This window comes from Nomascus leucogenys, chromosome 18, assembly GCF_006542625.1.
Source record: "Nomascus leucogenys isolate Asia chromosome 18, Asia_NLE_v1, whole genome shotgun sequence".
Lineage (NCBI taxonomy): Eukaryota > Metazoa > Chordata > Mammalia > Primates > Hylobatidae > Nomascus > Nomascus leucogenys.
This window is the reverse complement of record NC_044398.1, coordinates 2474775-2501664: the sequence shown is the minus strand read 5'-3', so window position 1 is coordinate 2501664 and position 26890 is coordinate 2474775. Positions and strand designations below refer to the sequence as shown.

General features: G+C 37.9%; 1 protein-coding gene across 3 annotated transcripts in view; it reads left to right on the top strand.

The window, feature by feature from the left end:
• Positions 1 to 26890, top strand: part of LOC100603380 (cytochrome b5 reductase 4) — a 111449-nt gene that overhangs the window by 22607 nt on the left and 61952 nt on the right. For all 3 annotated transcript variants that reach the window (XM_030798239.1, XM_030798240.1, XM_003258288.2), the window contains exon 3: positions 16553 to 16653. In XM_030798239.1, coding sequence (XP_030654099.1) covers positions 16553 to 16653 — 101 coding nt within the window. The remainder of the gene's footprint in view (positions 1 to 16552; positions 16654 to 26890) is intronic.

The following is a 26890-nucleotide window of genomic DNA, read 5'->3' as shown; positions in this document are numbered from 1 at the left end:
CTTCTTTGCTTTTTTTTTTAGCAGTTGCTCTAAGGGTTTATGATATGCATTTCTAATTTATCAGTCTACTTTCAAATAATATACTGTTTCACATATAGTATAATAACCTTTTAATAATATTCTTCCGTTTTCCTTTTCTGTGCCTTATGCTGTTGTTGTTATTCATTTTACTTCTATATAAGCTGTAACCCCCACAATATGTTACTATTTTAGCTTTATACAGTTACTTATCTTTCAAAGAGATAAAGACAATTAAAAAATTATATTTTATGTTTACCCACATTTTACCATTTTCTGTGATTGTTATTCCTTTTTGTTGATCCAGATTTCTGCTGAAGAACTTCCTGTAAGTTTTTTTTTCAGATGGAGTCTTGCTCTGTCACCAGGCTGGAGTGCGGTGGCATGATCTTGGCTCACTACAACCTTCGCCTCCCAGGCTCAAGGGATTTTCCTGCCTCACCCTCCCCAGTCTGGGAGTACAGGCGTGTGCCACCACGCCTGGTTAATTTTTTGTATTTTTAGTAGAGACGGGTTTCACTATGTTAGGATGGTTTCGATCTCCGGACCTCGTGATTTGCCTGCCTCGGCCTCCCAAAGTGCTGGGATTACAGGCATGAGCCACCACACCTGGCCTTTTTAACATTTTTTTATAGTGCAGATCTGTTGGCTATGAATTCCCTCACTTTTGTTTCTGAAATGTCTTTATTTTGCCTCATTTTAAAGATATATTGTCATTAGGCATACATTTCTAGATTGACAGTGTTCTTTTTTCCATCAGTTTAAATATGTCACCCTATCGTCTAGTTTGCGTAGCAAACTAGAATACCATCATTGGTATGATCTACCATCATTCTTTTTTTCCCATAGTATGTGTCTTAGTTCATTTTATGTTGCTATAAAGGAATGTCTGAGGCTGGGTAATTTATAAAGACACAAGGTTTATTTGACTCGTGATGCTTGATGGCTTGAAAGTTTAAAATTGGGCATCTGCATCTGGTGAGGGTCTCAAGGAGGAAGATGAAAGGGAGCTAGCGTGTACAAAGATTACATGGCGAGAGAGGGGGAAGGGCAGGAGTGAGTGGGTGGGGGAGGATGTGCCAGGCTCCTTTTAACAATCGGCTTTCACAGGAACTAATAGAGTAAGAACTCACCCACCAAAGAGGGCATTAATGTGTTCAAGATGAACCAGACACCTCCCTTTAGGCCTCACCTCCAACACTGGAGATCAAATTTCAACGTGAAGTTTGGAGGGGACAAATGTCTAAATCATAGCAGCGAGTAAGATTTCTTTTTTCTCTGACTGCCTTTAAGACTTTCTTTTAGGTTTTTAGCAGTTTGACTATGATATGGTTTTCCCTGTATTTTTCCTGCTTGGGGTTCTCCAAATTAATTTTGGGAAATTTTCAGCCATTATCTCTTCAAATATTTCTTTTGCATCTTCCTCTGGGATTCCAATTACAAACATGTTAGCCTATATTGTCCCAGGGCTCTTAAATGCACCATTATATTATCTCACTCTTTCCTCTTTTATGTTTGAATAATTTTTATTGATCTTTCTTTAAGTTTGCAGAGTCTTTCCTCTATTTCCAGTCTGCCAATAAGCCCATTAAAGAAATTCTTCATTCTAATCTGTCTTTCAATTTGCTATTTCCTTTAGACTTTGTTTTATGGTTCCCATCTGTCTGCTGGAAATTTCTCATCTGTTAGATGTCATCCACATTTTCCACTAGATTAAAAAAAAATCAATCATAGGTATTTTGACATGTCTGATAGTTCCAATACATTCTGGTTGTGTTGCTCTTTTCTCTTTTGACAATGAATTGTTGTATCTTTTAAAAAAGATGTGTTTTGTAAATCCCACTCTGTCACCCAGGCTGGAGTGCAGTGGTGCAATCTCGGCTCACTGCAAGCCCCACCTCCCGGGTTCACGCCATTTTCCTGCCTCAGCCTCCCCAGCAGCTGGGACTACAGGCGCCCGCCACCACGCCCGGCCAATTTTTGTATTTTTAGTAGAGACGGGGTTTCACAGTGTTAGCCAGGATGGTCTCAATCTCCTGACCTTGTGATCCGCCCGCCTCGGCCTCCCAAAGTGCTAGGATTACAGGTGTGAGCCAATGCGCCCAGCCGTGTTTTGTAATTTTTGATTGAATGTCACAGATTACATATGGAGGAATAATAGAAACTGTGGTATTTACACTCAGACATGTAGTACATTTTTTTTTTTTTCTGTCAGGTAGTTAGGTTGAATCAATCTAGTAAGTAGTTGAGCTAGATTTGGAGTGTACTTTGCTATTCTTACCACCAGTGTACCACAGACTTCAAATTCCTCCAGTGGGGGGCCACTGCTACCTTGGTTTTAATTCAGGGCCTGCAATGCTAGAGGTTTTTTGTTTTTTTTTTTCCATTGTTCTTGTTCTACTCTTAGCTGACACCTTACCCTATATATCTTTGTAGGATCTTTCTCCATTGCTCTTCCCCCTCTCCAAAAGGCAGATGCTGTTACTTATTACTTGGTGTAAGACTTGTAGTGGGGGCAGAAGGGGTTTGCAGTTTTCCTGTTTCAGCCTCAGTCTTAGACAGGTTTTATGCACCTGAGCCCCAGGGGCTGAGCTTTCTCCTTGCTTTTGTACTTCCCCAAGGGCAGATAACCCCTGCATCCTACTCAATGCAGCATCTAGAATGCAGGCAGGTTTCATGAGCCTCTTCCCTTTGTGGCAGCTGGACTTTGCCTTGTATCAGGTGGGGAGGGCAGGGCAAAGGGTCTAGGATGTGAGCAGTTTCCCTGTCTCTTTTCCAGTGTGAGAGTATCAGTGTTTTGTATTCACACCGAATCTGGGTCTGAGTACATTTTCTGTTCTTTCCCAGTATTTAGCTAGCATTTGCCTAGTGTTAGTGCAGGATAAGGGAGAGTGTGTGTTCTATACTCTCTCCAGCAGCAGTTAGTATTTGCCTCCTGTCAGTACAGGGACTGGTGGTGGGAGGCTTTTCTGCCCCTTTCCATCAATAGATGGCTTTTGCCTCCAGATAGGATCTGTGGTATGGGTGAAATTTTCCCTTTACCCTAGCTCATTAACACCGTATACTTCTGTAGGCCTTAAAGTATGGATGGACTTTTCTTTGTACCCTTGCACTACCCTCCGATCATGCTGCAGGTATTACACAGCTGTGCTACCAGTGGGCCTTTCTCATGTCTGCTTTGCCTATAGTATTTCTCATGAGCATCTCAAGAGGTGAAAGATTATGAAAAAAGAGTTGGCAAGTGGGGACAGAATCCCCTTGTGTCTGAGGTTCTCAGGGATTCTAAATTGGCCCTAGTGCGCACTTGGCCCTTAAAGTTTGTTACAATTTCAGTTGTTTTATGGTGACGTCTCATTTTTCTGTGCTCTGCCGAAGCTGAAAGCCTTCATGTGGTTCATCTCCTCAGAGGGGCGTGTCACCCTTTGGAATTTAGATCATCTGGTTGCCTTATGACCTCACCTCTCTGATGGGCTCGAAATTTTATGACTTTTTAATGGATTATCTGCCTTGTTGTTAAGGGTCAGAGCAGTGTTTTCTTGTGGCCTTCTCCTTTTTTCCCACTTTTTAAATTTTTGTTTTTTATTGTCACGTAATTGTACATATTTATGGGCTACCATGTGTCATTGTAGTACATGTATACATTCTGTAATGATCAAATCAGGGTAATTAGCTATTGATCACCTCAAATATTTATCATTTCTTTGTGATGAGAACGTACAATCTACTTCTTAAGTTTATTTTATCTTAATGAATCTTTGCAGCTGACTTGTTTTGGAAAATAGGAAATAGCCAAGAGTGGAAGGACTCATTGGCTTTAATTTTTTTTTTTCCATCCAGGTGACTAACAGCAAAGGTAGTTAAGTGCTGCTAACTGTCACTGTTAAACCTAAGGCATAGACAGGAAAATGAACCCATGAAGTTGAAAAGACATGGAGGAAGGCAAGGAAACTGATTTTTTTTTAAAGAGAATACTTCTGTAATATTGATGTAAGTTGTAAATCTGATTTAATTATTGTAAATGTGGCTATTGCTAATGACTTCTAGTCTCCCTAGGAGAAGTTTATATTTTTTTTCAAAACATTTAGAATGTAACTGATTGCTTAGGTTGCTGATTAATTTTTTATGCTTTTACTGGTCAATTTCCGTTTAGTTAAATGTCAGGGGCTGTTTTTCCTAGTAGTAATAACGTCACATAAGATGATCTTTGATAATTATGCCTAGTTAATCTTCTGAAGTGCTTAGAGACCTTTATCACATTCTGTTTATTAAGGAGATAGCTATTTAAAAATATTTTTCCTCCTTCATTGGCATCAATATTGGGCTGGTCTGCTCTCACTGAGGAGAATTCTACAGTCATCTAAGTGTCCTGGGAGCTGTTTAGGAATGGGTGGTTTTGATAGGAGGTGGATTATAATGTTTTGACATGCAGACTTTTTGCTTCTTGTTTTTAGTTCATTCCCTTTCCTCACTTCAAGTATGTCTGTTTCCCTGAGTATAATGTCTCTCTGGTTTATCTTCTCCAGAGAGCACACCTACACTTCTCACAGGGTTGGGTAGGAAGGTTGTTCCTTGGTTATGTGAGATATGCCACAGAGGATTTGGGGATTATACTGCCTTTTTTTTTTTTTTTTTTCTTTAGAGACAGGGTCTTGCTCTGTTACCCAGGCTGGAGTGCAGTGGCGCAATACTAGCTCACTGCAGCCTCAGACTCCTGAGCTCAAGTGATCTCCCTGCCTCAGCCTCCTGAGTAGCTGGGACTACAGGTGCATGCCACCATGCCTGGCTAATTTTTAAATTTTTTATAGAGATAGCATCTTGCTTTGTTGCCCAGGCTGGTCTCGAACTTCTGTCCCCAAGCAGCCCGCCACTCCTTGGTCTCCCAGAGTGCTGGGATTACCAGGCGTGAGCCACAACACCCAGCGTCATACTGCTTCTTGTATTGAATTCGATAACTTCCTACTCTATGACTTTCAGAACTGCCTGGAATCTCATTCCTGTACCTTTTGGGGGTTCTGTTGAACAAATTGTTTTTTATAGAAGTTCCTCTCCACCTTATACATAAGCTTTAGTTTCACCTTTCTTCATTCTTCTAAATATGTTATTACTCATCCGTTTGGTTTTCAGGCTTCCAGAACTTAGTTGCTGTCATCTCTTCTGATTTCTGTAGCTCTGTGATTTGATGTCTTATTTATCCTTTACAGTCATTTTAGAAAGTTTTCAGCATGTGGGAGACAAATGAATGCTTTTAATTCAGAAGTCTTAAGATCTCTGTTGTCCTAACAGCTTTTAAGCCTTTTTAGTTACCATTCTTGAATATACCGAGAAATATAAAATTTATGTTTATAATTTTAATTTAAAAAATTACTTTAAATTATTATAAAATCTGTTTGTCTTTCATTATTTTCCATTTGTCTTCATTGAAGTTGGCAAGTTTTATTGCCGAGTGCTCTAAAATAATATGCAGAGTTTCAGTGATTATAGCTGATTATCTCCTATTAGACCAAGACTCCAGCAAATGCCAACTATAAACTCAGACAAAATATTTTAAAATACTATCTAAAGATACTGGTGAACAATCAAAAGCAGACAGAAACTAGAGGGTAACAGTCATCTATATTTAGAAGAAGGGATGTCACTGTGTGAGTTTCCCATTTCTTACGGCGTTGAACTTGAGGTTATGTGTGTGTTGGTGCTGTTAAGGTGAAAACTCAGGTGGAGACTCAAAGTCTTACTGTCCTGAATAACTAGATGTCAGAAGTTGGGGCATCTGCAGTAACTGGAAAGTGAAGGAGAAAATCCAGAAAAAGATTCAGAGAAGGGTATAAACTGTCTAAATCTTGTATACGGGACAGACCCTATGCTACCTGAAGGCTAAAAACATTGAACAGAGGCTTCATTTTTCACCCCAGCAAAGGGGAAACAGTTTGGAGTTGTGTCCACTTGAGTTAATTGCCTACTAAAACAGTCAATAATCTTTGCAGGAATATTACAGAATCCAAAGTTTCTACAACATATTTATAAGGTCAGAATATAATCCAAAGTTACTAGATGTACTCAAGAGAAAAGACAGTTATTGGTGTCTGACCCTGAGATGATCCAGATGTTGAAGTTAGTTCACAGGTATTTTAAAGCACTGTTTACAACTGTGCTAAGTAAGTAAGTAAAAGAATATATGATATAGGCCGGGCGCGGTGGCTCACACCTATAATCCCAGCACTTTGGGAGCCCGAGGTGGGCGGATCACGAGGTCAGGAGATCGAGACCATCCTGGCTAACATGATGAAACCCCGTCTGTACTAAAAATAGAAAAAATTAGCCCATGCCTGTAGTCCCAGCTACTCGGGAGGCTGAGGCAGGAGAATCACTTGAGCCCGGGAGGCAGAGGTTGCAGTGAGCCAAGATTGTGCCACTACACTTCAGCCTGGGTGACAGAGTGAGACTGCGTCTCAAAAAAACAAACAAACAAAGGAATGTATGGATATAATGAATAAAAAATAGAAACTCTCAGAAGAATAGAAACTAAAAAATAGAAATTTAGAATTGAAAAATATATGAAATAACAAATTTGTTGAATGAGCTTAATAGCAGATTGGTGGTAACATAGACAAGACTTAATGAACTTGCAGATAGATGAATAGAAATGTCATCTGAAGAACAGAGAGGAACATTATCAGAAATAAAATGAACAGGGACTCAGGGGCCTATCAGACAAAATAAAAATGTTTAATAAATGTGTCATTGGAATTCTAGAAGGAATGAAAGAATGGGGCAGAAAAATATTTGAAGAAATAGTGGACATATATTTTACAAATTGAGTGAGAGACATAAATTGTAAATTCAGAGGCTTAGCAGATCTAAACATAATCAGTACAAAGAAAATAACATCTAGGCACATCCGAAACTGCTAAAAGCTAACAAACAAGGAGAGAATCTTGAACGCTTCCAGAGAAGACACACTAGGAAATAATAAAAACGACTGCTGAAGAAAAAGTAACACTATCAACCCTGAATTCTATACCCGTAGGGAGACAGAATTCTTTAAAGATAAAGATGAAATAAAGACTTTTTCAGATAAACCAAAACTGGAAATTTATTACCTGTAGATCTGCAATATAAGATAGATGCTAAAAGACATTCATCAGGTTGAAAGGTAGTGATACCAGATAGAAGTTCAGATATTTAGGAGGTGGTAAATATGTGAGTAAGAGAAAATACTACTTTTTGTCCTCTTCATTTTATAAAAATACATGTAAAAAATACATGAGTCTAAAAGTTATAACATTGTATTGTGGAGTTAAAGGATAGGAATTAGAGAGCAGTAAATGGTTCTTATATTACATGGGAAGGCATACAATATTAACTCTTAAGTAAGCAGGTAAAAGTTGAGGATATATACTACAGTTCCTGGAACAATCACTTAAAAAATAATTTAAAGAGGAAGGCCAAAAAGCCAATTGATTAAATGAAATTCTAAAAAAAGTTTGGTTAACCCAAAAGAAGGCAGGGAAAGAGAAACAGAGATATATAACAGAAAACTTGGGGCTGGGAAGGAGATTAGTAAAATCTCCCATACTAATAATTAAGTGTAAATGAATCAAGCGCTCTAATTAAAACTATTATAAATGATAGTTTATAATCATTATCTATTGATAATTATCTTAATTATAGACAAGATAGAGATTATCTCTTTATGTACACCCATGTGCAGATGTATGTATTATCAAGACCTGACTACATGATGTCTATAAGAGATATACTTTAAAAACACAAATAGGCTAAAAATAAATGTTTGGGAAAAAGTATGCTATCCAGCTAGTAAGTTTTATTATTGGTTGGACTATATTAGTATCTGATAAAAAGGATTCTGAGGCAAAGAATCTTACCAGAGGTATGGACATTTTATAATGATAAAAAGGGTCATTTCAGTAGGAAAACTGTTTATGCCTGTGACAGAAAAGATTCAAAAGGCATGAAGCTAACATTGATAGAATTGAGGGGTAGAATTAAAATCCTCAACCACAGTTGCATATTTTAACACCTTTCCTCAGCAGTCGACAGGAAGTAATTACAATAATGTGCAATTTTGTTACTGAACACAAGATGGCAAAGTAGTCACAGTAGTTGTAACAATCGACCTGTGCATTTGAATACAGTGAAATATGCCGTAATTTTATCGTGTGAACACATCTTTTCTCCTCGTTTATTTTATAGACAGGAAATGAACAGTGGTGAATAATTGCAAGAATGCTACAGTGTACTGGCATAATATTTGGTATATACGTGATAGGCATTAAATGAATTTTTGTTGAATGAATATAATGTGGTTCTTTTGGAATTAAATATTTGTTTGAATTTCAAAACCCCAAATTATTTTTTAATCTTATTACAGAAATACCACTTTTACTTAAAGCAGTGGTTCTCAAACTTTTTGGTCTTAAAATATCTTTACTCGTTTAAAAATTGTTGAAGACTCCAAAGGACTGTTGTTTAGGACATATCTATTGATATTTGTCTTTCAAAAATTAAGAAATGTAAAGAATATTTTTAAGATAGTTTTACAAATAATGAGCCCACTATATGTTATAAATAGTACCTATGTTTATGAAAAATAGAAAAGTAGCATTGTTTTACATTTTGGCAAATATCTTTAATGTGTGGCTTAATAGATGACGACTGTATTCTCATGGCATCTTCGATATTCTATCTTATTTGTCATGTAGTATCTTGAAAATGTTACACTTGTGAAAGAATGAGAACAGAAAAAGACAGATAACATCTTGGTATTACTATGAAGAATTTTTGACCTTGAGCCACCAAAAAGGTCTTAAGCTTCCTCAGGAGTCCCTAGACCATATTTTGAGACTCTCTGACTTACAGAAGTAAACAAAGAAGAAATGAAAAATTATTAATTAGTGGATGTGTGGCCTGAACCATGGTGATACAGTTCACTCCTTATTGGTGAGCCGTTATGGTTCACATGTATGGTTACCTAACCTGAAAATCTGTGGGAACTTCATCTGGAAGATAGATTAGTAGATGTAAAATGTCGCTTTAGTCTTACATTGTGCTGCCTTTAACCAAACCCTATCATATAGAGCTGGGTGTGAGATTCAGTTGGAGCATGCTGTAATCCAGTTCTGAATTCGGTCTTCTGAGCTGTTTGTGATGTGATTCAGATTTTATAGATGGCTTTTCTTCTCTGTGGAGAGTTGGAATAGTGACTAGAAAAGAGCTCTCTGAAATTGGAACTTCTAACTATTGCTGGTAAGAATGGAAAACAGTCTGGCAGTGCCTCAAAAGGTTAAATATAGAATACTCTGTGACCCACCAAATTTACTTTTAGTTGTATATACTCAAGAGAAACGAAAATATAAGTCCACACAAAAATTTGTACATGAATGTTAATGGCAACTTTCTTCATGATAGCCAAAAACTGTGCCTTAGTTCATTTTCTGCTGCTTATAACGGAATACCTGAAACTGGAAATTCATAAAGACAAGGAATTTATTTCTTACAGTTATAGAGGCTGAGAAGTCCAAGGTCAACAGGCCACAGCTTGTGAGAGCCTTCTTGCTGGTGGGGACTCCTTGCAGAGTCCCGATGCAGTATAGGGCATCCCATGGTAAGGGGGCTGAGCGTGCAAGCTCAGGTCTCTCTTCCTCTTTCCATAAAGCCACCAGCCCTACCCCCATGAACCCACTAATCCATTAATTCATGAATCTGCCCTCATGACCCAGTCACTTAAAGCCCCTACCATTCAGTACCGCTACATTGGGGATTAAATTTCCACATGAACTTTAGAGGGGACAAATATTTAAACAATAGCAAAGTGGAACCAGCTCAAATGCTCATCCACTGATAAATAAATAAAATGTGGTATATCCATAGAAGAAATATTATCCATCCATAAAAAGAAAAAATGCTGATACATGCAATATTGTGGATGAATCTTGAAGGCACTATGCTACCTGAAAGAAGTTAGTCACAAAGACCACATATTGTATGATCTCATTTGTATGAAATGTCCAGAATATACAAATCTATAGAGACAGAAGGTAGACTAATGGTTACCTAGGGGTAGGGTGGATGAGAGTAATGCCATGTGAGGATGTTTCTGTGTACTGTTAAATTGTAATATCTGTTATGTGGTTTGTGTTCCCTTTATGAGGACTCATAATTCTTCACAATGTCAAGAGTTACTCCCTTTTAAAGAACTAATGAGCTAACAAGTCTTCTTTGTTTTATTTTTAATAATTTTTAAAATTAGATAATGAGACCACTGTTACTAGTGTCTGTTGGCCTTGGCTGCTAGGAAGTTCAGGATTATATTAAATGCTCACAGTAATGCTGTTAGTGAGGTTAGACAATTGGTATACTTTCTTTTCTAATACACATTTTGTTGTGGGTTTTTAAAGTTTTTACACACAGACTTTCACAAACTTAAATTTAAATATTTTATTGTAGGATGCCCACAGTCTTTATCAGAGGCAATTGGGGTTAAATTGAAAACAAATAAATATAAAATGCACAAATGAAAAACTATAGGCAGTGTCTTTAAAGAGAGAAAGAATTCTTTCTGTATAAAAAGGCAATATTCGTTTTTAAGTATAAAAATAATATCCTTGAACTGAGCTTTTTAAAAAAGTGGTGAGCTACTAGGCACTGGATCTGTTCAAGCAGATGCTGGATGATGCTCTGTCTGTAAGATATTATAGAGATAAAGCCTGTGCTGGATGAGGCTGAAAATTGCCTTAAAGTTCTCCTAGTCTTTAAGACTATCATCCTGTGATTTTGAAGTTTACATTTCTGACAATACAAAGTACTAAATGGTAATTTTAAAATGGGTAATTTTTATTCAAAGAACTTGTTTGAGAGCTCAGAATTCCAGATATAACACAAAAGAGGTAATTTAGTATGAAAAGATATTAAGAACAGATACTACCGGTACATTGCCTAGAGAAACTCAGTGTAGTTATTGTTCTGAATAAGTGTTTTAAATTGTGCTGCCTCTCTGCTATGATGAGTTAGCTATACAGTGTACCCCTAATATTGCTAGGGCATGTAAAAGTGATTTATTTAAACACTGGAGTATACCTTCCTAATACAACCATTGTATTTTAGTTTTAATAAGTGGCTCTTCTGAACAGTTCTCAGTCAGTCCTTTTTTGGGTCTGTTCCTGGTTAGAGTTTAAAAAACAAAACACACACAAAAATAAAGTATCAGCATAAAGGAGGGGATGGGTGGGTGGGGGAATGGATAGATGGATGGATGGATGGGTAGATGGATGGATAGATAGGTATTCTCCCTAAATCCTCCCTTTGCCACTGAAGATCACCCATGTCAATGATCTAAAAATACCAGTTGGATTGTGACCAGGAATCCTTATTTACAGTCTAGTTTTGCACCATGGAGGATTGGTGTTTCATGAATCTGTTTAAGCCGATTTTTGCTCTTAATGTTATTATTAGGATTTAGGTTTTGCAGAACTCACTAGTAGCCTAGTATCAATTTGAGATTATGTCTGCTGGCCCATAATTATTATTTATTTATATTTAGTGAGTAATTGAATGCTCAGATCTGCCAGACCAGAGCAATTAGAGATGTGGGAGTAAGTTAATAAAATTGCGTCATTGGAAAATTTAGATGGTTTCAAAATTAGTTTCTAAAAACCAGGTGGAACTCATAGAAGGCTAGAACCTTACACATGAGAAATTTTATTTCTAAAAGCCATATATAGTACAAATAGAGTACAGGCATACCTTGTTTTATTGTGCTTCACTTTATTGTACCTTGCAGGTAATGGATTTTTTACAAATTGAAGATTTGTGGCAACTCTGTGTCTAACAACTTCTTGGCACCATTTTCCCAAGGGCATGTGCTGACTTCATGTCTCTGTGTCACACTTTGATAGCTCTTGCAAACTTTTTCATTATTGTTGTATCTCTTATGATGATCTGTGATCAGTGATCTTGATATTACTATTGTAATAGTTTTGGAGCGCCACAAACCGAGCCCATATGAGATGGTAAACTGAATGGACAAATGTATGTGTTCTCACTGCTCCCCTGACTGACAATTCCTGTCTTACCTTCTTCTTGGGCCACTCCATTCCCTGAGACCCAACAATATTGAAATTAGGACCATTAATATCCCTACATTGGCCTCTGAGTGTTCCAAGTGAAGGAAATGTTGTATATCTCTCACTTCAAATAAAAAACTAGGAACACTTCCTTCACTTGGAATAGACAACAATATACCGTAAATATAACTGTTACTTGTTTTAGAGACAGGGCCTCACTGTTTTTTCTGGCTGGAGTGCAGTGGCATGATCATGGCTCACTGCAGCCTCAAACTTCTGTGTTCAAGCGATCCACCCACCTCAGCCTCCCGAGTAGCAGGGGGACTACAGGCATACTCCACCATGCCTAGCTAATTTTTAGTTTTTTTTTTTGTAGAGACAGGATCTCACTATGTTGCCCAGACTGGTCTTGAACTCCTAGCATCAAGCAATCCTCCTGCCTGGGCCTCCCAAACTACTGGGATTACAGGCATAAGCCACCAAGCCTGACCTAAACATAACTTTCATATGCACTGGGAAACCAAAACGTTAGTGTGACTTGCTTTATTTACTTTACTGCAGTGGTCTGGAACCAAACCTGCAATATATCTGAGGTTCACCTGTATAATAAAGCATGAAGAAAAAGCATAAAGTTTGTTTTTTTGTGTTTGTATTTCTCTGCCACATCCTGGGGTCCAAGTTTTTAGTTGTTCAGAAATACTTTTGAAAAGGAAAAAAGGGAGATAAGAAGGAAGGAAGTGTCTGTTCATGTCCTTCGCCCACTTTTTGATGGGGTTGTTTGTTTTTTTCTTGTAAATTTGTTTGAGTTCATTGTAGATTCTGGATATTAGCCCTTTGTCAGATGAGTAGGTTGCAAAAATTTTCTCCCATTCTGTAGGTTGCCTGTTCACTCTGATGGTAGTTTCTTTTGCTGTGCAGAAGCTCTTTAGTTTAATTAGATCCCATTTGTCAATTTTGGCTTTTGTTGCCATTGCTTTTGGTGTTTTAGACATGAAGTCCTTGCCCACGCCTATGTCCTGAATGGTATTGCCTAGGTTTTCTTGTAGGATTTTAATGGTTTTAGGTCTAACATTTAAGTCTTTAATCCATCTTGAATTAATTTTTGTATAAGGTGTAAGGAAGGGATCCAGTTTCAGCTTTCTACATATGGCTAGCCAGTTTTCCCAGCACCATTTATTAAATAGGGAATCGTTTCCCCATTTCTTGTTTTTGTCAGGTTTGTCAAAGATCAGATAGTTGTAGATATGCGGCATTATTTCTGAGGGCTCTGTTCTGTTCCATTGATCTATGTCTCTGTTGTGGTACCAGTATCATGCTGTTTTGGTTACTGTAGCCTTGTAGTATAGTTTGAAGTCAGGTAGCGTGATGCCTCCAGCTTTGTTCTTTTGGCTTAGGATTGACTTGGCGATACAGGCTCATTTTTGGTTCCATATGAACTTTAAAGTAGTTTTTTCCAATTCTGTGAATAAAGTCATTGGTAGCTTGATGGGGATGGCATTGAATCTATAAATTACAGACACTTCTCAAAAGAAGACATTTATGCAGCCAAAAAACACATGAAAAGATGCTCATCATCACTGGCCATCAGAGAAATGCAAATCAAAACCACAGTGAGATACCATCTCACACCAGTTAGAATGGCCATCATAAAAAGTCAGGAAACAACAGGTGCTGGAGAGGATGTGGAGAAATAGGAACAACTTTTACACTGTTGGTGGGACTGTAAAGTAGTTCAACCATTGTGGAAGTCAGTGTGGTGATTCCTCAGGGATCTAGAACTAGAAATACCATTTGACCCAGCCATCCCATTACTGGGTATATACCCAAAGGACTATAAATCATGCTGCTATAAAGACACATGCACATGTATGTTTATTGCGGCACTATTCACAACAGCAAAGAGTTGGAACCAACCCAAATGTCCAACAACGATAGACTGGATTAAGAAAATGTGGCACATATGCACCATGGAATACTATGCAGCCATAAAAAATGATGAGTTCATGTCCTTTGTAGGGACATGGATGAAACTGGAAAACATCATTCTCAGTAAACTATCTCAAGGACAAAAAACCAAACACCGCATGTTCTCACTCATAGGTGGGAATTGAACAATGAGAACTCATGGACACAGGAAGGGGAATATCACACTCCAGGGACTGTTGTGGGGTGGGCGGAGGGGGGAGGGACGGCATTAGGAGATATACCTAATGCTAAATGACGAGTTAATGGGTGCAGCAAAACAACATGGCACATGGATACATATGTAACAAACCTGCACATTGTGCACATGTACCCTAAAACCTAAAGTATAATAATAAAAAAAAGAAAAAAAATGAATTCATTAAAAAACCATTTAAAAATGTAGACATACACAATAAAAGCTTAAATTTATTACTAGAAAAAAAAGGAAGAAAGAGCAAAGAAGAGCCTCTGAATCAGAAGAAATGCACCTGTTCTGTTTTGATGCTAGGTTTAAGTTTCATAATTAGCAAATTACTAACACAGCCTAGTGCTTTTTGATCTAATGCATCTTGGACTGAGACACTATTTCACATTGTTAATTCCTTGTAGTAAGGGTTAGACATTCCTAGTTTTTTTCATCTGGAAAGCATGGGATACTCCTCACGTCCACGGAGTGATCCTAGCCCCTATCAGAAAGAAAGATAAGATTGTGACAGTATAAGGGTCAATGTAAAGGGCTAGCAGGTTAGCAGAGAACATGCATGGAATGTTTTAGGCTTTATGTGCTCATCATGGATAGCTGTTTAAGCTACCAGAAAAGCTGGTTGCTGAAACTCATGGAATTCCATCACAAATGGTCATGGGTTGTAGATTTCTTGTTCTTGAGAAACTGTAGAACTCCAGTCAGGACTTGATTGTAGAGAAAGTTTGGAACTCTTGTTTGGGAGGCATCCTCTGGCATCCTCTGTCTTAAAAAGCCTATTGGGAATAATTCTGAGCCTAATCGTTACCACTCACGTTTTTGGTCTCTGGATTTTGGAGCATTAAACAATGGGAAAAAATTCTTCTAAATCTTGTGGGACTCTAGGCATATGGGGAAGGAAAAAAGAGGGAACTTAATTAGTTTTGTTCAGACTTATTTGGAATGCTGCTGAAAGAAATTCTGTGAATTTACTTTCTTTTGTGCTTACCTTTAAGAGACTTTATAAAGAAATCTGGGCTGGTTGGTTATTTTCTAAAATATAGCTGGTCAAAAAACTGCAGTGCTTTTCTTGGGTCTGAAATCTAACCTCTTCTTTCCTTCCAAGATTATTATACAGGATGAACATTTTAAGTTATCTGAGGTGATTTAAATTCATGGAAGTCATCATATAAAGAGGAAATAGTCCTGGATATTTAAAAAAAACAACAGTCGTTGTTATTGCACTTTCGTGATGTCTTTAGGGCTAGATTTGTCTGGTATCTATCTAGTTTTCAAGAATGAAAAAGCAGCTTACTTCCTTGGGAGACCTATGCATTGAGATATTTTGTCTTTGTTGTTCCCTATTCCCCTTTCTTAAAAGATAAAAATAAATAACAGTTGAATAGATGAAAGAAATATTTGGAGAAGACAAAATGATTAAATTTTGAATAGTAATCTTTGAGAAGAGTTGGGCTTCCTTTTCACAGAGCGTGCCTCAGTGGTCACCATTGCTTAACCTTTGCTGAGATGATCAGACATGGATTAGAGCTTGATTCTTTTCTCATCAGATTCTTCTACCAGGGCAATATGGAAATGTTATGACTGTGTAGTAGTCACTTTCTCTCTCTCTCTTCCTCCCTCTCTCTCTGTGTGCGTGTGTGTACTTTCAAAAATTATATACACAGTATTTCATTTCTTTGTGTTGGGAGGCAATTTTCTTTTGCATTTCTGCATGTCTTGTGAGCAGAGGCACTGTCTTTGTGTACAGTCTTTTAAAGGATATTTGCGTTGTGAACAACCTTGAATGTTAGTGTCTCCCTCTAGAACAAAGGACAGCTTTGCTTACTCTTCTGTATAATAAATATCTCCCTCAGGAACAAGGGCAGGCATGCTTATGAAAGATTCAAGTTTCTTGAGCTCAGAGTTCCTCTTCTGTAATGCAGCACATTAAGTGTGCAGGCATTACCTGGCCCTCTTCACATAGCACTCTTGTGAATTAGGGTTCAGTGAACTGACACAAATGTTTATATTCTGACTACTGCTATTGATGTGAGTGCTAAACTCTTCTTTGTCTCTGACCTAGGAGTCTCTTGTTATCTGCCAGGATCCATGAAAGTGGCAGGTTAAGTTGTTTGCTTGCAAGTATGATGAAATCTCAGATCCTTTACAGTTAGTTCTTGATGCTTTGAAATAGCAGTGATTAATTAAATGGAACGTATTTGGAAAGATTTATTGAAACTTATATTTATAAGTTTTACAATTTTTGAGAAGTTCATTTAGGATATTATTTCTGCTTGCCTTGATACAGGTTTCGTTTATAATGTCAGCCCTTATATGGAGTATCATCCTGGTGGAGAAGATGAACTAATGAGAGCAGCAGGATCAGATGGTACTGAACTTTTTGATCAGGTAAGATGTGCTGAAAGTAACCAAATTATTCCAGTGAAGAGTACTCTTAGATTTATCAGTGTGACATTTGTAGAAAGAAAGAAAACAGTTGCATAAATTCCAGATGCATTGGCTTGAATTTTGAAGTGTGGGAAGATGCTCACAAGTAGCAACTGTTCATTTAATTTGCCCTTTGAGTTATTAAAATTTTAGAGATGTTTCAAATCTGTGTCTAGGGGTCTTCTCTTAAGTGTTTGCTGCCTCCTTTGTTGTTGTTGTTGGTAAGTGTTTATTCAGTCTTGATTAGTTTTGGTAATGATTGGCTTAAGGGAGTAGTGACAATTGGAAGAAGGAACATTGGGATCCACTGCTAACTTGCTGAATCACTTTAAACAAGTAACTTAGCTTCTTTTCTCTTAGTCCTTTGTCACCTAGGGATTGCTATATATTCAGCCTACTGCTATGTACTGAATTTGCATGTCATGTAGAAAGTTAGCCGACAGTGATTAATGAATAGAAACTTATTTTTCCTAGCATGATGGCAGAGATTCTGTATAGGTTATCTCAAAAGATATTTAAATTAGTCACTTTTCCCCTTATATTTACTAAAAACTAGCATTAGCTCTTAAACTGTTTTAAAGTTATACAGAATGTTGATTACTATCAGTTTGCTGAACTGTTATTCTGAGACAACAGTCTTTAGAAAGATAGAAATTTGCCTTTGTCTCATATATGCTTTATTTTATATTTTAATGATGATTAACCATGTTGTAATATTGGATTTTTATCATTCGAGATACCTGAATCAGGTTGGGTTATATTATAGCTGTTTTTTTGATCAAATATAATTTGATTTCTGTTCTTCCTATTTTCTCATCCATTTTAGGATTTGTTTTTTGACCATGTTGCCAGAAATAGAATTTGTTTTATATAGTTGACCTTTGAACAATACAGGGATTAGGGGTGCCAACACCCTCACTCTCCCACGCAGTAGAAAATTCATGTATAACTTTTGACTTCCCAAAAACTTAACTACTAACAGCCTACTGTTGACCAGAAGCCTTACTTATAACATAAACAGTCAATTAACATATATATGTATGTTATATGCATTATATACTGTATTATTACAATAAAGTAAGCTAAAGAAAAGAAAATGCTATTAAGAAAATCATAAGGAAGAGAAAATACATTTACTGTTCCTTAAGTGGAAGTGGATCATCATGAAGGTCCTCATCCCCATCTTCATCTTGAGTAGGCTGAGGAGGAGGAGGAGAAATAGGGAGGGTTGGTCTTTCTGTCTTGAAGTGTCAAAGGTAGAAGAAAACCCATATATAAATGGACTCGGTTGCAGTTCAAACCTGTGTTGTTCAAGGGCCCATTGTGTTTGAGAGCACTTAGGTGCATTTGCTTAAATGGCAGGATCTCATTTGCTGTTAATGTTCTTCCTGGGTTGGAGAAGAGTCATGTTTAGTCTTGGTCTCAACAGCATTCTCTTTGGAAGGTTTTTATTGCTGTTTTAAGGCAAGTTGCCATTGTCATTTGGTATTTGCTTTCTGTCTGTCTGCCTGCCTGCTGCCTATCTGTGTATCTATGAGACAGAGTCTTGCTCTGTCCTCCAGGCTGGAGTGCGGTGGTGTGATCTTGGATCTCTGCAGCCTGCGCCTCCCAGGTTCAAGCAGTTCTCGTGCCTTAGCCTCCCGAGTAGCTGAGATTACAGGAGTGTGCCATCTCACCTGGCTAATTTTTGTATTTTTAGTAGAGATGGGGTTTCGCCATGTTGACCAGGCTGGTCTTGAACTCTTGGCCTCAAGTACTCTGCCGCCTCAGCCGCCCAAAGTGCTGGGATTATAGGTGTGAGCCACTGCGCCCGGCCTGGTATTTGTTATCTAGCAATGCAAGCCAAATAGAAAGGTTTAGGAACATTTGCCTAAAAACTTACCTGCTATACTTTTCTCTTGAATCTGCCTTGTAACCTCCTAATGTTGAATGTACTGTGCCACAAGAAGAATTTCCAATAAAGTCTAGTCTTATTTCTGTTCTTGAGTGTTATGAGGTTATATAGACCTTATTTAAGGAAAGCTTGTTTTGGAGAATTCACAAGAAGTGCTATATTGTTAAGTTTTCTAGTATTTAAAACAATATTTAGCAGATTGCTAGATTCAGAACAATTAGATTGCATTCTTCTTGGCTTTAATAAGACCAGTGATGTTTAATTATTTATGACTTGCTCACCACAGAAGTAAACTAGAAACTACAGTGATGCTTGCTTTTTTCAATATGAGAATTTACTTGTGCCCAGTATTTTAGCTGCACAAATAATAATTTCCTTATTGTCCTATTTCTGTTTTTATCCCACCGCTGACCTCTTACCTTGCATTTCCAAATACCTGATAGGCAGTTTGATGCCCTATACTTCAACTCATTATGCCCTCAAATAATATCAAGTCATTTTCTTTCCTCTTTTTCCTTCTTTTTCCTTCTGTTTCCTGTTTCTTGTAATAGGGACTTGAAGTCCCTGAGTAATCTTTTTCATCTCTCCTTGTGCCCCAGTATCCAATCACTGGCCAGATCCTATGATCTGCCTTTTTCTCCCTTCCCACTACCTTAGTTCACCCTCTGTAGCCATATTATTTTAATACTCTCTTGATATCTTCACCTTCAGTACCAATTTAGGTAACATGACAGCTAGATTAGATTTCTTAAAGACAATCATCTTAGCACCTTCCTCTGCAACTCTCAGTGGCTCACCACTGACAGGGAAGTAAATTTACACTCGTTAGCCTGGCATGTGAGGTCCTAAAAGAGTATATCAGGGTAAATATTCCCAACATTCCTCTTGCTTTGCACCCTTCCCTGCCTCTGATGTCTATCATTCTATTCTCTATGTCAATGAGATCAAATTTTGTAGCTCCTATGAGTGAAAACATGCAGTATTTGTCTTTCTGTGTCTGTGTATTTCACTTAATGTAATGGTCTCCAGTTCCTTCCATGTTGCTGCTACTGACATAATTTCATTCTTTTTTATGGCGAAATAGTATTCCATTGTATGCATATATTATAACACATTTTATTTATCCATTCCTTCTTTGTGGACACTTAGGTGGATTCCATATTTTTGCTATTGTGAATGGTGCTACAATAAACATGCAAATACAGGTATCTCTTTGATGTAATGATTTATCTTACTTTCGATAGATACCCAGTAGTGGGATTGCTATGGTAGTGCTATTAATATTTTAGTTTTTTGAGAAATCTCCATACTGTTTTCCATAATGGTTGTACTAATTTACATTCCCAGCAATAGTGTATGAGTTCCATTTTCTTTCCTTTGTTTTTATTATGCTTTAAGTTTTAGGGTACATGTGCACAACGTGCAGGTTTGTTACATATGTATACATGTGCCATGCTGGTGTGCTGCACCCATTAACTCCTCATTTAGCATTAGGTATATCTCCTAATGCTATCCCTCCCACTTTCCCCCACCTCACAACAGGCCCCGGTGTGTGATGTTCCCCTTCCTGTCTCCATGTGTTCTCATTGTTCAGTTCCCACCTGTGAGTGAGAACATGCGGTGTTTGGTTTTTTGTCCTTGGGATAGTTCGCTGACAATGATGGTTTCCAGCTTCATCCATATCCCTACAAAGGACATGAGCTCATCATTTTTTATGGCTGCATAGTATTCCATAGTGTATATGTGCCACATTTTCTTAATCCAGTCTATCATTGTTGGAAATTTGAGTTCGTTCCAAGTCTTTGCTATTGTGAATAGTGCCACAATAAACATACATGTGCATGTGTCTTTATAGCAGCGTGATTTATAGTCCTTTGGGTATATACCCAGTAATGGGATGGCTGGGTCAAATGGTATTTCTAGTTCTAGATCCCTGAGGAATCGCCACACTGACTTCCACAATGGTTGAACTACCTTACAGTCCCCCTAACAGTGTAAAAGTGTTCCTATTTCTCCACATCCTCTCCAGCACCTGTTGTTACCTGACTTTTTAATGATCACCATTCTCAGTAGTGGGAGATGGTATCTCACTGTGGTTTTGATTTGCATTTCTCTGATGGCCAGTGATGATGAGCATTTTTTCATGTGTCTGTTGGCTGCATAAATGTCTTCTTTTGAGAAGTGTCTGTTCATATCCTTAGCCCACTTTTGGATGCGGTTGTTTGTTTTTTTCTTGTAAATTTGTTTGAGTTCATTGTAGATTCTGGATATTAGCCCTTTGTCATATGAGTAGATTGCAAAAATTTTCTCCCATTCTGTAGGTTGCCTGTTCACTCTAATGGTAGTTTCTTTTGCTGTGCAGAAGCTCTTTAGTTTAATTAGATCCCATTTGTCAATTTTGGCTTTTGTTGCCATTGCTTTTGGTGTTTTAGACATGAAGTCCTTGCCCATGCCTATGTCCTGAATGGTATTGCCTAGGTTTTCTTCTAGGGTTTTTATGGTTTTAGGTCTAACATTTAAGTCTTTAATCCATCTTGAATTAATATTGGTATAAGGTGTAAGGAAGGGATCCAGTTTCAGCTTTCTATATATAGCTAGCCAGTTTTCCCAGCACCATTTATTAAATAGGGAATCCTTTCCCCATTTCTTGTTTTTGTCAGGTTTGTCAAAGATCAGATAGTTGTAGATATGTGGCATTAGTTCTAAGGGCTCTGTTCTGTTCCATTGGTCTATATCTCTGTTTTGGTACCAGTACCATGCTGTTTTGGTTACTATAGCCTTGTAGTATAGTTTGAAGTCAGGTAGCATGATGCCTCCAGCTTTGTTCTTTTGGCTTAGGATTCACTTGGCAATGCGGGCTCCTTTTTGGTTCCATATGAACTTTAAAGTCATTTATTCCAATTCTGTGAAGAAAGTCATTGGTACCTTCATGGGGATGGCATTGAATCTATAAATTACCTTGCACAGTATGGCCATTTTGACAATATTGATCCTTCCTACCCATGAGCATGGACTGTTCTTCCATTTGTTTGTATCCTCTTTTATTTCGTTGAGCAGTGGTTTGTAGTTCTCCTTGAAGAGGTCCTTCACATCCCTTGTAAGTTGCATTCCTAGGTATTTTATTCTCTTTGAAGCAATTGTGAATGGGAGTTCACTCATGATTTGGCTCTCTGTTTATCTGTTATTGATGTATAGGAATGCTTGTGATTTTTCACATTGATTTTGTATCCTGAGACTTTGTTGAAGTTGCTTATCAGCTTAAGGAGATTTTGGGCTGAGACAATGGGGTTTTCTAGATATACAATCATGTCATCTGCAAACAGGGACAATTTGACTTCCTCTTTTCCTTTTTTTTTAAAATTTTATTATTATACTTTAGGTTTTAGGGTACATGTGCACAATGTGCAGGTTTGTTACATATGTGTCCATGTGCCATGTTGGTTTGCTGCACCCATTAACTCGTCATTTAGCATTAGGTATATCTCCTAATGCTGCCCTCCCCACTCCACCCACCCCACAACAGTCCCCAGAGTATGATGTTCCCCTTCCTGTGTCCATGAGTTCTCATTGTTCAATTCCCACCTATGAGTGAGAACATGCGGTGTTTGGTTTTTTGTCCTTGCGATAGTTTACTGAGAATGATGTTTTCCAGTTTCATCCATGTCCCTACAAAGGACATGAACTCATCATTTTTATGGCTGCATAGTATTCCATGGTGTATATGTGCCACATGTTCTTAATCCAGTCTACCGTTGTTGGACATTTGGGTTGGTTCCAAGTCTTTGCTGTTGTGAATAGTGCAGCAATAAACATATGTGTGCATGTGTCTTTATAGCAGCATGATTTATAGTCCTTTGGGTATATACCCAGTAATGGGATGGCTGGGTCAAGTGGTATTTCTAGTTCTAGATCCCTGAGGAATCGCCACACTGCCTTCCAGAATGGTTGAACTAGTTTACAGTCCCACCAACAGTGTAAAAGTGTTCTATTTCTCCACATCCTCTCCAGCACCTGTTGTTTCCTGACTTTTTAATGATGGCCATTCTAACTGGTGTGAGATGGTATCTCATTGTGGTTTTGATTTGCATTTCTCTGATGGTCAGTGATGATGAGCATTTTTTCACGTGTTTTTTGGCTGCATAAATGTCTTCTTTTGAGAAGTGTCTGTTCATGTCCTTCGCCCACTTTTTGATGGGGTTGTTTGTTTTTTTCTTGTAAATTTGTTTGAGTTCATTGTAGATTCTGGATATTAGCCCTTTGTCAGCTGAGTAGGTTACAAAATTTTTCTCCCATTCTGTAGGTTGCCTGTTCACTCTGATGGTAATTTCTTTTGCTGTGCAGGAGCTCTTTAGTTTAATTAGATCCTATTTGTCAATTTTGGCTTTTGTTGCCATTGCTTTTCATGTTTTAGACGTGAAGTCCTTCCCCACGCCTATGTCCTGAATGGTATTGCCTAGGTTTTCTTCTAGGGTTTTTATGGTTTTAGGTCTAACATTTAAGTCTTTAATCCATCTTGAATTAATTTTTGTATAAGGTGTAAGGAAGGGATCCAGTTTCAGCTTTCTACATATGGCTAGCCAGTTTTCCCAGCACCATTTATTAAATAGGGAATCCTTTTCCCATTTCTTGTTTTTGTCAGGTTTGTCAAAGATCAGATAGTTGTAGATATGCAGCATTATTTCTGAGGGCTCTGTTCTGTTCCATTGATCTATGTCTCTGTTGTGGTACCAGTACCATGCTGTTTTGGTTACTGTAGCCTTGTAGTATAGTTTGAAGTCAGGTAGCATGATGCCTCCAGCTTTGTTCTTTTGGCTTAGGATTGACTTGCTGATGCGGGCTCTTTTTTGGTTCCATATGAACTTTAAAGTAGTTTTTTCCAATTCTGTTAAGAAAGTCATTGGTAGCTTGATGGGGATGGCATTGAATCTATAAATTACCTTGGGCAGTATCACCATTTTCATGATATTGATTCTGCCAACCCATGAGCGTGGAATGTTCTTCCATTTGTTTGTATCCTCTTTTATTTCATTGAGCAGTGGTTTGTAGTTCTCTTTGAGGAGGGCTTTCACATCCCTTGTAAGTGGGATTCCTAGGTATTTTATTCTCTTTGAAGCAATTGTGAATGGGAGTTCACTCATGATTTGGCTCTCTGTTTTTCTGTGATTGGTGTACAAGAATGCTTGTGATTTTTGTACATTAATTTTGTATCCTGAGACTTTGCTGAAGTTGCTTATCAGCTTAAGGAGATTTTGGGCTGAGACAATGGGGTTTTCTAGATATACAATCATGTTATCTGCAAAGAGGGACAATTTGACTTCCTCTTTTCCTAATTGAATACCCTTTATTTCCTTCTCCTGCCTGATTGCCCTGGCCAGAACTTCCAACACTATGTTGAATAGGAGTAGTGAGAGAGGGCATCCCTGTCTTGTGCCAGTTTTCAAAGGGAATGCATCCAGTTTTTGCCCATTCAGTATGATATTGGCTGTGGGTTTGTCATAGATAGCTCTTATTATTTTGAGATACATCCCATCAATACCTACTTTATTGAGAGTTTTTAGCATGAAGCGTTGTTGAATTTTGTCAAAGGCCTTTTCTGCATCTGTTGAGATAATCATGTGGTTTTTGTCTTTGGTTCTGTTTATATGCTGGATTACATTTATTGATTTGTGTATGTTGAACCAGCTTTGCATCCCAGGGATGAAGCCCACTTGATCATGGTGTATAAGCTTTTTGATGTGCTGCTGGATTCGGTTTGCCGGTATCTTGTTGAGGATTTTTGCATCAATGTTCATCAAAGATATTGGTCTGAAATTCTCTTTTTTGGTTATGTCTCTGCCAGGCTTTGGTATCAGGACGATGCTGGCCTCATAAAATGTGTTAGAGAGGATTTCCTCTTTTTCTGTCTATTGGAATAGTTTCAGAAGGAATGGTACCAGTTCCTCCTTCTACCTTTGGTAGAATTTGGCTGTGAATCCATCAGGTCCTGGACTCTTTTTGGTTGGTAAGCTATTGATTATTGCCACAATTTCGGAGCCTGTTATTGGTCTATTCAGAGATTCAACTTCTTCCTGGTTTAGTCTTGGGAGAGTGTATTTGTCGGACTTCCTCTTTTCCTAATTGAATACCCTTTATTTCCTTCTACCTGATTGCCCTGGCCAGAATTTCCAACACTATGTTGAATAGGAGTGGTGAGAGAGGGCATCCCTGTCTTGTGCCAATTTTCAAAGGGAATGCTTCCCGTTTTTGCCCATTCAGTATGATATTGGCTGTGGGTCTGTCATAGATAGCTCTTATTATTTTGAGATACGTCACATCAATACCTAATTTATTGAGAGTTTTTAGCATGAAGGGTTGTTGAATTTTGTCAAAGGCCTTTTCTGCATTTGTTGAGATAATCGTGGGATTTTTTTCTTTGGTTCTGTTTATATGCTGGATTCCGTTTATTGATTTGTGTATGTTGAACCAGCCTTGCATCCCAGGGATGAAGCCCACTTGATCATGGTGGATAAGGTTTTTGATGTGCTTCTGGATTTGGTTTGCCAGCATTTTATTGAGGATTTTTTCATTGATGTTCTTCAGGGATATTGGTCTAAAATTCTCTTTTTTTGTTCTGTCTCTGCCAGGCTTTGCTATTAGGATGATGCTGGCCTCATAAAATGAGTTAGGGAGGATTCCCTCTTTTTCTATTGATTGGAATAGTTTCAGAAGGAATGGTACCACCTCCTCCTTGTACCTCTGGTAGAATTCGGTTGTGAATCCATCTGGTCCTGGACCTTTTTTGGTTGGTAGGCTATTAACTATTGCCTCAATTTCAGAGCCTGTTATTGGTCTATTCAGGGATTCAACTTCTTCCTGGTTTAGTCTTGGGAGGGTGTTTGTGTCCAGGAATTTATCCATTTCTTCTAGATTTTATAGTTTATTTGCATAGAGGTGTTTATAATATTCTCTGATGGTAGTTTGTATTTCTGTGGGATCGGTGATGATATCCGCTTTATCATTTTTTATTGCATCTATTTGATTCTTCTCTCTTTTCTTCTTTATTAGTCTTGCTAGTCAATTTTGTTGATCTTTTCAAAAAACCCGCTCTTGGATTCATTGATTTTTTGAAGGGTTTTTTGTGTCTCTATTTCCTTCAGTTCTGCTCTGATCTTAGTTATTCTTGCCTTCTGCTAGCTTTTGAATGTGTTTGCTCTTGCTTCTCTAGTTCTTTTAATTGTGATGTTAGGGTGTCAATTTTAGATCTTTCCTGGTTCTCTTGTGGGCATTTAGTGCTATAAATTTCCCTCTACACACCTGCTTCGAATGTGTCCCAGAGATTCTGGTACGTTGTGTCTTTGTTCTCGTTGCTTTCAAAGAACATCTTTATTTCTGCCTTCATTTCATTATGTACCCAGTCGTCATTCAGGAGCAGGCTGTCCAGTTTCCATGTAGTTGAGTGGTTTTGAGTGAGTTTCTTAATCCTGAGTTCTAGTTTGATTGCACTGTGGTCTGAGAGACAGTTTGTTATAATTTCTGTTCTTTTACATTTGCTGAGGAGTCCTTTACATTCAACTATGTCGTCAATTTTGGAATAGGTGTGGTGTGGTGTTGAAAAGAATGTATATTCTGTTGATTTGGGGTGGAGAGTTCTGTAGATGTCTATTAGGTCCGCTTGGTGCAGAGGTGAGTTGAATTCCTGGATGTCGTTGTTAACTTTCTGTCTCGTTGATCTAATGTTGACAGTGGGGTGTTAAAATCTCCCATTATTATTGTTTGGGAATCTAAGTCTCTTTGTAGGTCTCTAAGCACTTGCTTTATGAATCTGGGTGCTCCTGTATTGGGTGCGTATATGTTTAGGATAGTTATCTCTTCTTGTTGAATTGATCCCTTTACAGTTATGTTATGGCCTTCGTCTCTTTTGATCTTTGTTGGTTTAAAGTCTGTTTTATCAGAGACTAGAATTGCAACTCCTGCCTTTTTTTGTCTTCCATTTGCTTGGTAGATCTTCCTCCATCCCTTTATTTTGAGCCTGTTTGTGTCTCTGCACGTGAGATGGGTTTCCTGAATACAGCACACTGATGGGTCTTAACTCTTTATCAAATTTGCCAGTCTGTGTCTTTTAATTGGAGCATTTAGCCCATTTACATTTAAGGTTAATATTATAATGTGTGAATTTGATCCTGTCATTATGATGTTAGCTGGTTATTTTGCTCATTAGTTGATGCAGTTTCTTCCTAGCCTCGATGGGCTTTACAATTTGGCATTTTTTTGCAGTGGCTGGTACTGGTTGTTCTTTTCCATGTTTAGTGCTTCCTTCAGGAGCTC